The sequence below is a fragment of the Rhododendron vialii genome, chromosome 4a (assembly GCF_030253575.1).
Source record: "Rhododendron vialii isolate Sample 1 chromosome 4a, ASM3025357v1".
Classification (NCBI taxonomy): Eukaryota; Viridiplantae; Streptophyta; class Magnoliopsida; order Ericales; family Ericaceae; genus Rhododendron; species Rhododendron vialii.
In genome coordinates this window covers 39,282,782-39,298,834 of record NC_080560.1, presented here as the reverse complement: position 1 = coordinate 39,298,834, position 16,053 = coordinate 39,282,782, and the positions used below count along the sequence as shown (strand labels likewise).

At 38.1% G+C, this 16,053-nt stretch overlaps 2 protein-coding genes across 2 annotated transcripts; both read left to right on the top strand.

Moving 5' to 3' along the window:
• Positions 1-389: 389 nt before the first annotated feature.
• LOC131321633 (protein phosphatase 2C 70) lies at positions 390-9,496 on the top strand. The gene is made up of 13 exons (XM_058352517.1): positions 390-657; positions 3,533-3,674; positions 3,798-3,983; positions 4,102-4,286; positions 4,372-4,530; positions 5,672-5,815; positions 5,901-5,962; positions 6,496-6,631; positions 7,568-7,662; positions 8,217-8,332; positions 8,445-8,574; positions 9,098-9,152; positions 9,256-9,496. The coding sequence occupies exons 1-13, from the start codon at positions 391-393 to the stop codon at positions 9,415-9,417; spliced, it is 1,839 nt and encodes a 612-aa protein (XP_058208500.1). The 5' UTR covers position 390; the 3' UTR covers positions 9,418-9,496.
• A 1,537-nt stretch (positions 9,497-11,033) lies between these two features.
• On the top strand, positions 11,034-15,762 carry LOC131321632 (uncharacterized). The gene is made up of 11 exons (XM_058352516.1): positions 11,034-11,383; positions 12,083-12,130; positions 12,433-12,612; positions 12,721-12,787; positions 13,109-13,173; positions 13,644-13,722; positions 14,263-14,381; positions 14,491-14,570; positions 14,792-14,861; positions 15,118-15,195; positions 15,284-15,762. Exons 1-11 carry the CDS (start codon positions 11,120-11,122, stop codon positions 15,347-15,349), a joined length of 1,116 nt encoding a protein of 371 aa, XP_058208499.1. The 5' UTR covers positions 11,034-11,119; the 3' UTR covers positions 15,350-15,762.
• The last annotated feature ends 291 nt before the right edge of the window (positions 15,763-16,053 follow it).

Genomic DNA, 16,053 nt, shown 5'->3' with positions numbered 1-16,053 from the left:
GAAAATCCACTAATTAATCTAAAAAACTACACAAGAATAATACCGAAAATTAGCAGATACTCCAGTAAACAATTTAGGAAGAAGAGGTTGTAAATGAACCGAGCAGCTCGCGAGCTCAAGCTTGAGTTTTCGGATAAACGAGTCGAGGTTTGATAAAAGCTTGACTCGTTAAAGGAGGCTCAGCTCGATAAAGATGCTCGTTTAGTAAATAACTAAACTCAATTCGTTAAGGGCTCAGCTCAAGCCTCTAGCCGAACTTGAGCTCAAATTTTTACTTCGTTTAGAACTTGAGCCCAAAAAAATTCGACTTGGCTCGTTTGCAGCCTATGCATAACCCATCCTTAATTACGAAAGTTTTCTTTTAAAGACCAAAAAATTGACAAACGGATCATGCTATATGCGACCATTTCAAAGCGCGTCCTCCTCGCTATTCTTCAGCGGACAGGACCCTCTCTCTCTCTCTCTCTCTCTCTCTCTCTCTCATCAGACGGATTACCGATGGTGAAGGCGATGATGATGGTAGAGACAAGCATTGTCGTCGTCGTAGTTGGCCTCCTTATGCTGCTTCTGATCCTCCTCCTCATCCTCCTTGCCTGCAAGCCATGGCGATTATTCCACCTCTCTCGCTCCTCTCGCACCCGCACCATCAAGTCTCCGGTAATAATAAACTCCCTCCCCCATTTCCTATTCTTATTCCCTCTCTCTATGCCTGTATCTATATTCTCGATCCTACACATTCTTTTTCAGCCGTGCTCGTTCTCCATTCCCGTTTGATCCTAGGGTTTCGAGCTTGTTTGTTGTAGTATTCAAATGATTGTGCTTGGATGTCAACGTTTGGTTTCTACCGTTGTTTATTTTGCTCCGAATAGTCGAGATTTTGATGATTTGGGAATGTAATTCATGCGTGCTTGATGCTCGAACTTACGTTATATGCATTTACGTGCTCGTTGATGTCCCTATCATGTCTAATTGCGCGTCTTTTTCTGGTTTGATCTGGTGCATTATGGCTAGGGGTGATAAAAGAACCAAATGAGCCAAGCAGGTGGTTGATCATGCTCCACCGTGCTTCTCAACGATTTTGTTCAAGCTTAGCTTGTTTACGAGGCAAGCCTATATAAAACAAACTTTATCGAGCCGAACACGAGCCAATCTTGAGTAGATTGAGTTTTTTATACATTACAAGCCGAGCGAGCCGAGTCGTAACTTGTTTGAGCTTGGTTTAAAACTTCAACGAGCTTCAGTAAAATGTTCAAGTTTGATTTTTTATGTAACGAACCGATATTGAATGACCCTTTAACGAGTGAACAAGAGTTCAAACTTGAGTTACTTGGTTTGTTTAGCAGCCCAAATTATGGCGATACACATAGAAACACAAAATTTGAAAATTATATTGTTTATTTTCCTTGATGGAATGCTTAGATCATGTAAAAGTTGAGTGAAGATTTTTTTGCAAGCTGGTATCAAACTTTAAGGTGTCAGTTTCTTCCTCCTAAGGCTTAGGAAAAGTTTAACATTCTTGGCATAAACCCAACATTCCCTTGTAATTACGCTAGCTTTACTGACTTCTTTTGTAAAAAAAATGCGATTAATTAGCAATTCCTCATCTATTGGGCAAGCAGTGGGTTCAAGTTTCGAACTATTCTTTTTAAGTAGACATGGCTTCAAAGCTCGTCCCAACTGACTTTGAGGTTTCTGGTTAGACTTCTTCCTCCATCAGTCGTTATCTGATTTAGAGACAATTAAGAACATTAACATACCTGAATTATTTTTTTTAAGGTTCGAGTCGACTACCCTAGCTGCTTGTCCATCGGTCCTGATCTTTGCAGATGAGAAGGCAATTGATCTATTTAATTTGATCACAAACAGTATGAGGTGGTTTCTTGCATTGATACTGGAGCTTCAACATGGGAACTTTGCCTTACAATTTGTTTGACAACATACGACTATTTAAGTGGCACTGACCTCCTCCTAGGTTATCAGTCTTTGACAATTCTAAGGACCTTTCCTGTGTTTTCCAAGATGATGTTGGTCTCTTTGTCAGACTTTTCCCTACATGGTATTGGAGAGCTTGTTGCCTATTCTATTGTTCACATTGATGTCAAATTTTGTCAAGATGAGGAGATGCCGAAGGTGATTGGTGTCGAGATGGTTTGTTTTGGTGGTAGTAGGTGAAGGAGATGGTGGTTAGTTAGAGAAGAGACTTAGGACTTGATAGCAGGCGTGTGGCCACATGGGGTGGCTATGGAGGTCTATCAATCTTGGCAGTTTGGTTGTTGGTGTAGAAATGTTATTGGGTTTCTAAAATGTTTAGGTAAGCTGAATCTGGGTAAAATTAATATTTCTGAAAATGAGGAGATGACATCTGTGTTTCTTGACTCAATTAAGAGCAAAAAGTGCCTGCAAAATGCTCCAAGGTCTTTGATGCCAAAATCCCGGTAAAACGAACCCGTATCTTGTTTGTTCAAAACACGTCTTCCTATTCCATCTTTTCTCGAATCTCCTTTAACGGAACAAATAGAAGCTCAAGAAGGAATACCAAAACCTAGTCACTATTGACGCAGCGGATAGATGCCTTGGCAAGGAACAAGCCCTCTACTACCTAAGTCAGAGGCTTATCAGGGCAGAATCTAGATACCCTGCAGTCTCGGAATCGTTCGTTAGAAGTTAGCCGTAGGGGGCTGGATTGAATCCTTCCCTATTTATGATGCTGCCTTGTTGTCGATGCCACGGGATTTGAGATAGCTTTCAAGCAACGTTTGAGAGGCAGCTGAAGATGGAGATGGATATTTTTTTAGTCAGAGCTTACTGAATTGACAAATTCAAAGGAGTTTAAACGTACTATAATGGTACAGTACGGTTGAGGTAATCAGCTACCAACAATTGAAGTGGAAAGAATGTCAGCAGCTTTCAGAAACCACATGGAGGTCCCTTGGGCCTTGGATTATTAAAAATCCCTTGGGCCTTGGATTATTAAAAATCTTAGGGGAGGTGGTTGTGATTCACCCAGTCATAGGCTTTAAATGTACGGGGGAACAATGGATATTCCTTTACATACACTTCTTAATGGATAACACAAGTCCAATGACTCAATTCATGCGTGTCAATGTTCATGTTTGTTATAGCTTTGCTTTACATACACTTCTTAGCGCGTTAAGATGATATTCCTTATCTGCTGGGCAAGCCAAAGTTAATAAGAGCATGATATGAAAGTTTTTGCAGTTTGTATTCGTATTGCGTTTTCCATTCCAAGCCCAAGGTGAAGAGCCTCTCGTGTTGCAATAGTGTGCATAGAAATGTTGTCGCCTCTGTCATATTGTGTTTTCCTTTTATGTGCTGCATGGAAATGACGTACCTGGGTTTTATTTTGAGCTACTAAAACTGGACGGTCTTGTATGCCTCCCAATTCATTTTTACCTTTTGCATTTTCAAATCTAGTAGCATTGCACTGGCTTGGGCATTTTCTTCAGGCTTTTTACTTATTCACCTTTTTTCTTAGTCAGTTTTGTGCTGTTATTACTGACTTCTTTTGTAGGTTGATGACATAGAGAGACCTCTTGTCTCAGAGGATTTGAATTTTGTCCAACATCAAATTAGTGATTTTGCTAACTCATCCCAAACACATGGAGTCAGTCGTAAACAACGACTTCCACCTGTAGCTCCACAGCTGACTCAGAGTATGAAGTTTTATCTTGTTATCTTTTTCATTCCAATTGTATTTCTTCAAATTAGTTTGTTATGTACCTTGCTTCTTTTGTTGTCACCAACAAAATAAGAAACTTATCCCGTACTGCTTCCAGGTGGTAGCTTTGTGTTAGATGTAGTTCCCGACCATTCGGAAGATATTTTAATTGGTCAGACGCTTAGGCGTCCTTTGGTGACTCAACGTGTTATTGATGAGCAGAAGTATGTCAGAGATGAAGAGTTAGGTCATGATGTGCAATTTTATCCAGGCAGTGATAGCCTGAGAGAGTTTTTACCCAAAGGTACTGTAGATGAGTGTAATGTCTCTTAGAACTTACATTTAACAGTCTAACGTTTCATATCTTTCTGATTGGCTGAAGATGTAAAACATGTTATCATATCTTTCTATTAGTAGTGCAGGACATGCAGGAAGTACCCTCACCCTTGAGGTACTCTCTGGTCTTTCTCGTGGGCTCCGTTGTTCCATACAGTCCACAAGCACTTCAAACCTTCCACTGACTCTTGGAAGGGTTGCTCCAAGTGATCTATTACTGAAGGATTCAGAGGTTTCAGGGAAGCATGCGCTGATAAACTGGAATCTAAATGTAATGTGATTTGCAAGCTGAAAGAACTTTAAATTTTGCATGATGTGGCATTACTTATATGTACTAACTCATATATTGATTTCAGAAGTTGAAATGGGAGGTGGTGGACATGGGCAGCTTAAATGGAACACTCTTGAATTCACAGGCAATCCACCAACAGGATTCTGAAAGTAGACATTGGGGTCATCCCACTGAGCTAGCTAATGGCGACATAGTAACTCTTGGTACAAGCACGAAAATACTCGTAAGTCAATCTGCATTTACATCGCATTATAATTATACATGTGTATTTGGGTTAAGGTTGACAATTTCAGATAAATTGATTTTTATCCTACTTCTCTGGGTTACATTGGGTAAGGAGTCTATCTTTATGGTAAGGCTAGGTGTATGAGTGTATCAAATTTGCTTGGCAGAGCGTGAGTTCTCTTGGTTTCGGGTTAACCTGCTTCACTGCTAACTGATGTTGCACTATTTGGAATGGAGCAAGATTCTAATGATATTGAGACACAGATATAGGAGTTTATGCATATTATATCTTCCTTATTAGGTATACACTTTGGATACTCATGATACATGTTTGATACTTCGTTAAGGTATCCATGGTAAAAAAGAATTTGAACGTCAGGTATACAGTGTAAGAAGTACGAGTAGTTTTATTTTTATTTTTGTAATGGTTTGCTTCAAACACGTATGATGTATTCAGGTTACAACACTGTGGATCCTTGGGGCATGCCTGACCTGAGTCGAATATTGAGATTCATTCTTCTTAGGGAAAACATAATATTTCAAAGTACTTGAACTATTTCTTGGACGGGAAGAAGTAAGTTATGTGCTAAGTTTGACCTTAAATCCATGTCCAGGCACCAAATTTTAGTTTCTCCTGCGACATATACCCCACGGACCTTTGTATATGCATTACTATTTACTACATAACATTATTGTGTGCTCAACATTCCTGCTGTATCTGTATTCCTCCGGTCCTTGTTAAATTGTCTGGAGTTTGGGTTTGTGAATTATGGTTTTCTGAATACCTCTTCAAGCGTTCGATTAAAGTATGTTTTTGTATAATAAAATGGGTCTCTAATCTATATATGCTACTGAATATTAGAGGCTGATCTAAAAATGTGAAGTTGAAATTACGTGCTTCTATTTTGTAAATCAGGAATACTTAGCTTTTTGGATTTCGGATGGGAATATGATCTCTGCATCTACAAACTCCCATGTATCTGTTTGTTTCTTTGTATATAACCTGCCCAACATGTATATAGGACTGTGCTTGAAACGGTCCGACTAAGCAATAATTATGCACATCCATTGTTCTTGTCTTTTTTAAAGTAAAATTCCATTAATTTTCTATTTTTGTTATCCTCCCGTCATTTTTGTAGGTTAAGATTTTATCTCAATCTGAGTGCTTGATCCCTTTTGGAGTTGGCCTGGCATCCGATCCTATGGCTGTGCGTCGGGGCGGAAAGAAGCTGCCTATGGAAGATGTGTGCTATTATCGGTGGCCTCTGCCTGGGGCTGAGCAGGTTTTGGATATATACGTTTGGACTTTTTCTTGACAGTTTTGGAAATCTTCCAAAAGAGCTAATCTTGCGCAATGCTGACGTGCAGTTTGGACTGTTTGGTATATGTGATGGGCATGGTGGAGCAGGCGCTGCCACATCTGCAAGCAAGTTAGTGTTTCACATCTAATCAATAGAGTTTGATTTTCCATGGGGCGGGTGAATCCTCTTGTATTTTGTGGAGATCGCTCTTGAAATTCAAATGATCATCGTATTTACTTTCATCAACCAGTTTAAAGTGTAAATAGTTCTAATCCAGCTTGGGGAGTTCTTATATAGATTACCTGATATTGGCTCCAAAAGTGGTACCTAGTTGTTCTCTGTTTTCTTTTCTTTTTCTTTTCTTGTTCTTATGGATCATCATCAAACATAACGGAGTGTTTCTTAAATATATGTGCATCCTGATCAATGTTGATGTTGTGAGGATGGCATTTGAGTTGCACCCAATATTTTTTTCAAGCTTTCCTACTGCGTGTCTGTTTTCGGATACTCTGCCCCCTCCAAGTTTAGTATCCTTCCAGTTTTTACTCTTGGATTTTGCTCTTGTGCTTTATCTTTGTTGTTGTCATTCTTACTATTGTTATTGTGCACGGGTGAAGCAATTACTTCTTATGTACTTGTTACATTTGACAATTTATCTCTAGGATACTGCCTGAGATGGTGACTAGTATCTTGTCAGATTCATTCCGGAAGGAGAGGGTTTTATCTCAATGTGATGCTTCAGATGTCCTTAGGGATGCATTTTTGCAGACGGAAGCATGCATGAACCACCACTATGAGGTTTTTACCCTGTCATTGCTATACTTCTCCATTGCCTCTGCTTTTTATCTGCTTTGCTAACTTGCTATACTTCTCCATTTTGTTCAGTTTTTTTTTATTGTCTGTTTTTTTTGAATTATATCCTAGTACTAGTAAAGTGGAGCACAGTTTTTTTTGTTCCTTGTAGTCAATTTGTTTTGTTCTTTTAATTGATCTTTGGTTTGCTATACAGTTCTTTTAATCTCATTGAAGATTCTATATTTCTACTAAAATATACTGTCCACAAAAGCATACATGATGTCTACCAAATTTAATTAGTTACAGGATCAAGAATAATAGAGATGCTGGCACTTTAGTAGTGACATGATTTGCTTATTAGTAACTGCTCTTTTGAAATCGTGGAATAAGGTGGGCTCAATATGCTCTCTTATAAGTAGATCTTGACCAAATTCTCTATACTATCGTTTTATTCCTATGTAGGGTCAACAAATTGTTTCATAACCATCTAATAGGAGGAAAGTTTATGAGAATTGTAAAAGCTATGGATGATGGTATGAGTCGTATGACAACACAGATCAAGTCACACCACTCACTTTGTGTACATAATTATGTTTGGGATGCGTGGAATGCTTCAGGGATTTATTAGATGTCTAAATCTATCTGAAAGAGGAAACATAAACGAATACTGGTTCGATGGATGTGACATCGATGTACATCATATTTTTTTCTGGTTTTCCTTAGTTTGATTGTTGACACTTTGTTGTTTTCTAATGTTCAACCATAGGAACGTCTTTTGCAATTGAGCGGTGGTATTTATACTCACAGCAAATTGTCAAATTCTTCTCTATATTGGTTGTCGTTATAGAATTGGAGTATTGTATCGGTTTTTCTCAACTATGATGAGGGTGTCTGATGCTGTTATACTTTGTTGTGGTCATAATAATCATAATCTTTCAGGGTTGTACCGCAACAGTGCTTCTTGCTTGGGCTGATGGTCTTGGAGATTTCTTTGCGCAATGTGCAAATGTTGGAGACTCGGCTTGTGTAATGAAGTATGTGTTCGTCTTATCATTTGATATATAATTGTTAATTGTGGTGACTTGCACTTGGAACCTTTACCTGCATGGTATTAAATTCTGAATGTTATGCATTCTGTTGTTCTTGGAGTAAGTCCATTAAGAATTTTGGTTACCCCAAACTCTTCATGTCCTTGCTTCCTGCTCATCCAACTTTTAGGCATAGGTTACTACACACTTTAAATGGTATTCTTGCACTCGCTATGTTTGTGGATGTGTATAGTTAACAGATATTTGAAAAATTAGACAAGTAATTTGCAAGAAACATCATGTTTGAAAAAATGTTGTTCCTTTGAGGGAGAATTTGTCAGATTTCGTTTTTCAAAAGTAAATGTAGATTCTGCTAGTCGCCTATCACGTGGGCATTGTCAATTATTGAGCTCTGCCATTACGTTACCTTTATTGTTATGGATTTTTAGATTATCTGAGTAAGCCCATGGAGTTAATGGCTTTCACAAATTGGAATATTGCTATTTCACATAACCTTGTACCCTGTCTTTACAAGTGGGTAAATGATCCTGTTGGGGCAGTATTGATGGAAAGCAGATTAAGATGACAGAAGACCACCGAATAACCAGTAACTCCGAAAGACTTCGTATGCAAGAAATAGGAGAACCTTTGAAAGATGGGGAGACGCGGTTATGTGGTATGCAAACTTTGCTTTCTGAAATCGATCATTTACCATTCTGAGTATTAATAATAAGTTAACTCTTTTTTGTTTTTGTTTTTTTCCTGTTTGCCTGCTTTGTCTCATCCAGGTTTAAATCTGGGTCGGATGCTTGGAGACAAATTCTTGAAACAGCAGGATGCTCGGTTCAGCTCAGACCCTTATATAAGTCCAGTTGTGTGCATACACCAAGCAAGCAGGGGCTTTGCTCTTTTAGCAAGGTGATCTATCTTGGTTATAGTTTAGCCATGTAGGATAGTGGATTTGTGAAGGGACTTTCCGAGGGATTTCACTTCGTTATCTTCTTATCTTTTCTTGTATGCTTTCATTCCCCTTCATAAATACCTCCACAAATCCATGAACCGTGATCCAACCACAGCTTTACATAGTTTTTGGATTAAGGATTTGGGGATGGGTTTACCAAGGGAAAAGACTAGAACAGGGAACACATGCTCTTTTATTAGCTCTTCTAATCACTTCCTTCTACTTTTTGCCTTTCCCTTCGCAAATGGTTGATTCATACACAACCCTAGTATCTTTATTGTTCTAGTATTTTGCTGATCATTCAGTAAAATACATCCATTTTTTGAGTCAGGGATTCAAATCTCGAATTTTGTTAACCAATCTGCCTGTAGATAGTTTCTCTACTTTTTGTTGAAGAATTCCTCTTCTTTTAACTTGGAAATACCTTGAGTTGGAATTAACTGTTTCTTTTACATGTTGGCAATGTGACTGTGGATGCAGTGATGGCTTTTGGGATGTTGTTAACTTAAAGAAGGCAATTCAGCTTGTCCAACAGGTATAGAATCAATAGGTTCATGATTTTCTTTTTTCTACTGAATTTTGTCTGGAGGGTTCTTGACAAGTTGTCCCAACTTATTTCTGTATCTTAAACCGCACAGGCTAGGGAGAGACATGCCCCAGATACAGAGAATCCAGCGGAAACGATAGCTAATTTTTTGTTGAATGAGGCCAGAACACAGCGTACAAAGGATAACACATCTATTATTTTCTTGGACTTTGACACCATAAATAGAGATCCTCCTTGTAAACTTGATCCCTAGGACTACCTTAAATGTAAAAATTTTACGGCTTTTTATTGATGTAATTCTTTTATATGAGAAATTAGTCTTTATCCCCCTACATCTTCCCTTACTACCCAACCGCAGTGCTTTTGAAGCTGACAGTGAGTGCTTCGCCGATTCGGTAATTTTCTCTGGAGTTCAAATACGTACATCAAATGTTCATCGTAGAGAGAAGTGAAAACCCGGAAATGGTAACCAGGGTTGTAGAAGTGCAAACCCCAGGGATGGAGAATACCAAGAAGGTGAAAATGTTGAGTCAAATTAATTCTGGTATGGGTGATCTTGACTTGATATTTGAGAGGGAGTGCTTTGTTTTGAGGTGATGAAGCCTGATCCTTTAAACAACAAACAAGTGGTGCATTTGCCTTATACTATATTTATTGGTAAACGTGCCATTCTGAAGATCTACACCATCTCCATCTCCGTCTGGGAAACAAACAAAACAAAACAAGTACTCCAGTTTCTTTTCCTACTTCACTTCATTGTTTCTTGAGAATAGACTTTGAGAATAGACTTTTCCCGCAACATTTTCAACAAAGTAAATGGAGCCTTATACATAATATGAGTGCGCGTAAGCTGATCAATTCCCTATACATCAAAAAGAAAAGAAAAGAAAAGAAAAGAAAATTCTCCCTCCCAATTTTCCTTCTTTTCCTTGTCGGTTCCACAATATCCAAACACAAAGCCAGTCTCAAGGGTTAGTCCGGTTGGTTAGTAGGTTTGTTCCTTACACAATTGACCATGATTTGATTCTTGGGGTTACACTCTATAAGAAAGTAACTTTTTGTGAATTCTTTAGTTCTGAGATGGAAAGTCTGCCTTTGACCGGATCGAGAAGGAGATTAGTTAAGGTGCATGTAACCTACCCGACATACCCAACACCCTAACCGTGAAACAAAAAAAAATGAAAAAGGAAGCCTAATGCCTTGTTTGGAACTCGTGGAAAAGAAGAGAAAGAAAGGGAAAATTAAAAATTCTCTCTCCCATTATTTATTTTGAACTGCAGAAACTTCCTCCCATTGTTTTGTTTGGAGAGGAGGAGTGAAAATAGAAATGTCTAGGATTTTTATTTTGCTAAGTAGAAATGTGTGCACAATATATTACCTGTTTGTTTTCCTCTCATTTTCTCCCATTTTCTTTTCTCCCATTTTCTTCAAGTTCCAACACATATCCAAACAACCCGTTTAGATTAAGAGAAATCGTGAGAAAAGAAAAGAAAAGAAAGGAGAACACTATTCTTTAATGAGATTGCTAAAACAAATGAAAAAGAGTGATAAAGGAGGAGGAATAATGAATGCTTATTGCTTCATTTTGTTTCTCACCCTTTCTCACCACTTTTGGTGAGATTTGGTGAGAAACCCTGCCATTTTCATTTCTTCTCCTTTATTACCATCCAAATGAGCTCTAAAACTCCCAACCAAAGCACACGTGATTGGAACAACCTAAACTAAGAGTTTGTTTGGTACCTATGGAAAAGAAAAGAAGGAAAAGAAATCGAAAATTTGAGCCGAGTTCAGAGGAAAATTTACCTTTGTTTATTATTTTATTCTCTTTTTCCTTTCAAACCAAACAAGAAGAGGAAAATTGTCCATTTTCCTTTTCTTTTCCATAGGTACCAAACAGGGTCTAAACGACTTTGAGAAAGGTTATACGAGGCGCGATTGTGAAGATACGCCGAAAAATGGGGAAGAAGAAGAAGAGGGACGAGTCAGAAGCAGTGGAAGCGTCGAATGCAGAAGAAAGCGAGGTTTTAGAGCTCGTCAATGGCGATGATTCACATCAGACAAAGCAGGAGAAGAGGAAGAAGAAGAAGAAGAAACACCAAGGGAATGAGAAAGGCGCCTCCGCCGCCGCCGAGCCGAGGGCGTCGGTGATACCCACAGTCAGTGTCGCTGTGCCCGGTTCTATCGTCGACAACGCTCAGTCTCTCGAACTTGCCACTCGAGTATTCCTCTCTCTCTCTTCGCTATATTCGTACTTCCTAGTGTATTTGAGTAAAACCTCCATTCGAAATGAATCGCTCTAATGAACAAACGCATTTCTAAAAGCTTTATTAATGGCACAGTTATGAATTTGAGATGCACAAAATAACCTTCTAAAATTTGAAATAAGGATTTGAGTCTCCTTAAATTTGAGAGGGCACGAAGTAGCCTTATAAAATTTGAGTAAGAATAGGAGTCTTCTTTACTTTTGAGTAAAGATTGTAAATTCACTTTGATATAGGTTTGGGTCAAGGAGTGGAGTTGGCTTCGGGGCGGTTTGTTTGACTCATATTTTGAGTTTATGTGAAAAAAAGAGAGAGTTAGCTAGCGCTGAAGATGCTATTACTAGAAAGATCAGAGATTTGAGTTTTGCTGCCGAAATAGTTGATCATTTTCTGGAGAAATAGAAATCTTGTCTCAAATGAGGCTAGTAGTAGTACTATAAAGCTGAATATTTAAACGCAAATGTCTTTTCAATGGAACTTTTTAACAATCATATTGTTTTCCAAAATTTTCAAGTTGTTTTTACTTTTTAGCTGGAAAGCTAAAAGCAGAAGGCGAGCAAACAGATTGACTCAGCTTAGGGAGCTTATAAAAAAGAGCAAGAAAACAATTGGAGGGTTGTATTGATATCTCCTTGTTTTCGTATTTTGTGTTCTCAGTTGGCTGGTCAAATTGCACGAGCCGCAACCATTTTCCGAATTGACGAGGTATAAACATCAGTGTAATATTCATTTTCTTGTTGTACTGTTGGTGGGTTGTTTCTTATGAATTTGTTGTTTAGTTCCATGTTTGATCAAAATGATATTTTGTGATGGTACGCAGTCTAAATTTCAGTGTGGATTTGAGATAAATTGGTTGTTTTTGTGTAAAAAGAGGAATAGATGTCCTGTATAAGTCCACTTGATAATATACTGGATGCTGATTAGAGGTTTACATATTTGTTGACTAGCATATGAATACGAAGGAACTTTGCTTCATCAAACGAGAGTTTAACTATTTATATTAGCAGGTGGTGGTATTTGACAACAAGAGTGGTTCAGTGAATTATTCAAATGCTAGCACAAGAGATGTCAATTCGGATGATAATGAAAGTGGTGCAGCTTTTCTTATAAGGATCTTGCAGTATCTTGAGACACCACAGTATTTGAGGAAAAGTCTATTTTCAATGCATAAAAGCTTGCGCTTTGTGGTGCGGATTTCATTCTTGTTTTTGTTATGTATGACCAGTATTTATTTTCTATTCTTCCTTGGTAGTTCCCAGAAACCCATAAGTTTCTCACAACTCATATTTTTGCAGGGTCTTCTGCCCCCACTTGATGCTCCACATCATTTACGCAAGCATGAATGGGCTGCATATCGTGAAGGTAATTTTCTTCTTAACATTGTCGGTTTATGTTCATTATAATCGATTTTGCTAGTTGATGGACAAGTGCCTTTGGTGATTTTGACCTTAAGATGCAGATTATCGTGGATTAGTATTTGATGTACATTAGGTCTGGGGAGAGTGTGAATCATCTATTTTGTCATTGCTTTTAGACTAGAGAGAATTTGGGTTTGATGCTTTCCTTTTGTGGGTTCAGTATGTGATGCGTTCTTTTGGTTATATCTTTACATACTTAATGACGTGTGTGGATTCCCCTTAATAATAACTGACTCGCTCTTTTATATTCGCCTCCATTTTGTAGGCATCACCCTTAAGGAGCAAGTGCCAAACTCTGCAGGAACACTTGTTGATGTTGGCCTCAGTAAAGTATGGTTTTATGATAACAAATTTGCTGAGCCCTTCTTTTCATTTAGTTGGTACCATTGATAGCTTCCATTTCTCGGTTATAGATTATATTACATTAATGTGTGTTTCATGCCTAGTTCATTTTGGAGTATAAGAACATTGTCTTATGTCCATATGAAGTGAGAGGTGACTGCAGTAAATTTTACAAAAAATTGGCAGTTTCAGATTTTGGAATGGCCTTTTCTGCTATACCTCATCATTATTTGCTTCTTACTGGTTTCTCATTTCTTTCAAGTTAAACTCGAGGAAATTGAGTATATTGTTGTCAATGGTAGAGTGGAAGGAAAAGGCATACTCAAGTTCTTTTTTATCTTTTATTGATTCATGTGGTTAAGGTAGATATAGAGGCATGGATATTATGCTTTTCTGCTTGTGAAAGTACTAATCGTGCACTTAAGAGGGGTAATTTATGGTTGCATGCCATTGTGCAGAATGTTTTGATTGATAAAGTACTTGAACCTGGAGTAAGAGTAACTGTAGCTATGGGAACCAATCGCAATGTGGATGCAGGTAATGAATAGAATTATGTTTGTTTTCTTGTCCTTATTCTTCTTGTTTTTTTGTGGGTGTATAGAGGTAATTTTCATTGTTAAGGTTTCAATTTCATCTGTTGGCCCCAAAATGGCTAAACCTTTCTGGTGCTAAAAATCATAGGACAGTTGGGTGGTTACCTGTTGGCCTCTTTGGCCTCATATTTGGATCTGAATGGAGTTGAATTTTCTTCTTTTGTCTTTTCCCCTTATGAACTGTGGGTTGCATAATGTACTTTGTAAGAACAAAGTACGGACTCATCGTAAATGTGTATGATGCATGCAAGTTACTTAATTCTGTCGTTTATAGTTTAAATCCATTTAAGCCTAATTATGGTACTTCTGTATTTAAATTTATGATTTGTTCATACAATAGTAATCTTAAAACTTCTGAAGCTTATTTTTCTTCTATTCAAGTGATTATTGATCATGCACGACCTTCTAAAAAAAAAAGGCTCGATTCGAATTCCAAGATTGGGTTGTACTCATGAAGTTCACTTCTATGTATTAAATTTTGTAGATTTACCACGCCAGGTTGTCTCTTCTTCCAAGCCTAGGGAAGAAGTGGGAACATACTGGGGTTATAAAGTGCGGTATGCATCCAGTATCAGTTCAGTATTACGGGAGAGCCCGTATAAGGTATCTGCATTTTCCTGAAGTAATGTTCTTTGAAAAAGCGATGTGTTATTTGCTCTCCTAACTTCATGCTGGGGCTTCTTCACTCAAACTGTAATACACGACTTTACAGGGAGGCTATGATCATCTGATTGGTACCTCAGAGCACGGTCAATTTCTGAAGTCTTCAGAACTTGCACTACCTTCTTTCAGGTATGTTTGAGAGTGTCTGGACATTAATTTTCTTGGCTTTTGAGATATAGTCTCCGGATGCATGATATTTCCCTCTGATGAGGTTTCTTAGTGCAACACCTAGTTGTACATCTTTCATCCCGTATTGTGTTAAGCAGATTAACTTTTCTCTCTAAAGTGGAATACGGTTTTTGTGTGCATCATGATTAAGTCCAGCTAAAGCATTTTGGCATGATCTGTAGGCACTTATTAATTGCCTTCGGTGGGCTTGCTGGATTGGAAGAGAGCATAGAAGAAGACAATAAGTTAAAGGTAATTGTGTGTTGTGAATTTATTAGACATTTAATCGTCAACTTGCTTTTTAGTTGTTGAAGTGATTCTTTCTCTCCCTCACTCAGATCTCTCCAAGTCATCTTATGTTGTGGATTGGATGGTTGAATATTGCTTTCATTGTTGGCGACTCGAACTTGCTAGTTGTGCCAATATAACAGGAAGCTGCAAAAAAGAAACCCAAAAGAGACCTCATAAACTGCAATTTTTACACTTTTATCTTTGTTTTGTTTACCAGGGGAAAAATGCGCAAGAGATATTTGATTCATACTTGAACACTTGTCCGAATCAAGGAAGTAGAACGATTCGAACGGAGGTACACTGATCAATCTCACTTGTCAATATGCCATTTTATCAACTCGTCTCTCAGTGTCTTTTAATAAAACTGATCTTTTGGCATACAGGAAGCCATCTTTATATCCCTTCAGTATTTCCAAGAACCAATCAACCGAGCTTTGCAGAGATTGTAAGATCAAAATTGGCCAGCTTAAAGTCATCAAAGGGCAATATCATGAAGAAGCTCACACTCTGGACCGCTTATGATTCGGCACAGCCTGAAGATTACTTGTGATGCCAAGAGAAGACGATCAATCACCATTCAGGGGGAGATTTTCCTCGGTTGGAGGTGGTTGGGTGATTGGTTAACTTCCTATTGGAGTTGAAATTTCAAAGTGTGTGTCATCTTGAGCCATAGTTTGTCCTTGGGGACATTGCAGCTCTGTAGTTTGTAGTTTATGGGCTTGCAAACTTATTCGGCTAGAGCTTGTTAGGTAACTTTCTTGTGATGAACTAGAAGAAAAAACTGGTACTTGTTTCAACGACTAATTTTTGCTTTCGAAAGAAAGAATTAACGTTTTGTTAGTGCTTATTACGCTATTCATTATTTGTTGACTCAAAGGACAAAAGAATTCTTGTAAGGGTAGTTTAGACATTTGAGGCAACAAAACGGAAAATTTATGTCTGCACCTCTTCTTCCTCCTCTTTTCCCCACACCTCTTCGTCCTCCTCTTTTCCCAATCTTTGCCCTTCCTTCTCCATGTTTATATGAAGTCTAATCATCCTCGAGATTTTTTGAAATAAAATCCACTATATTGAGTTATGTCCCCCAACAAAAAAAGCATTCCTAAGAAGATACTTAGTTCATTTGGGGTTCGATTGCAATTCATCTGCGTTT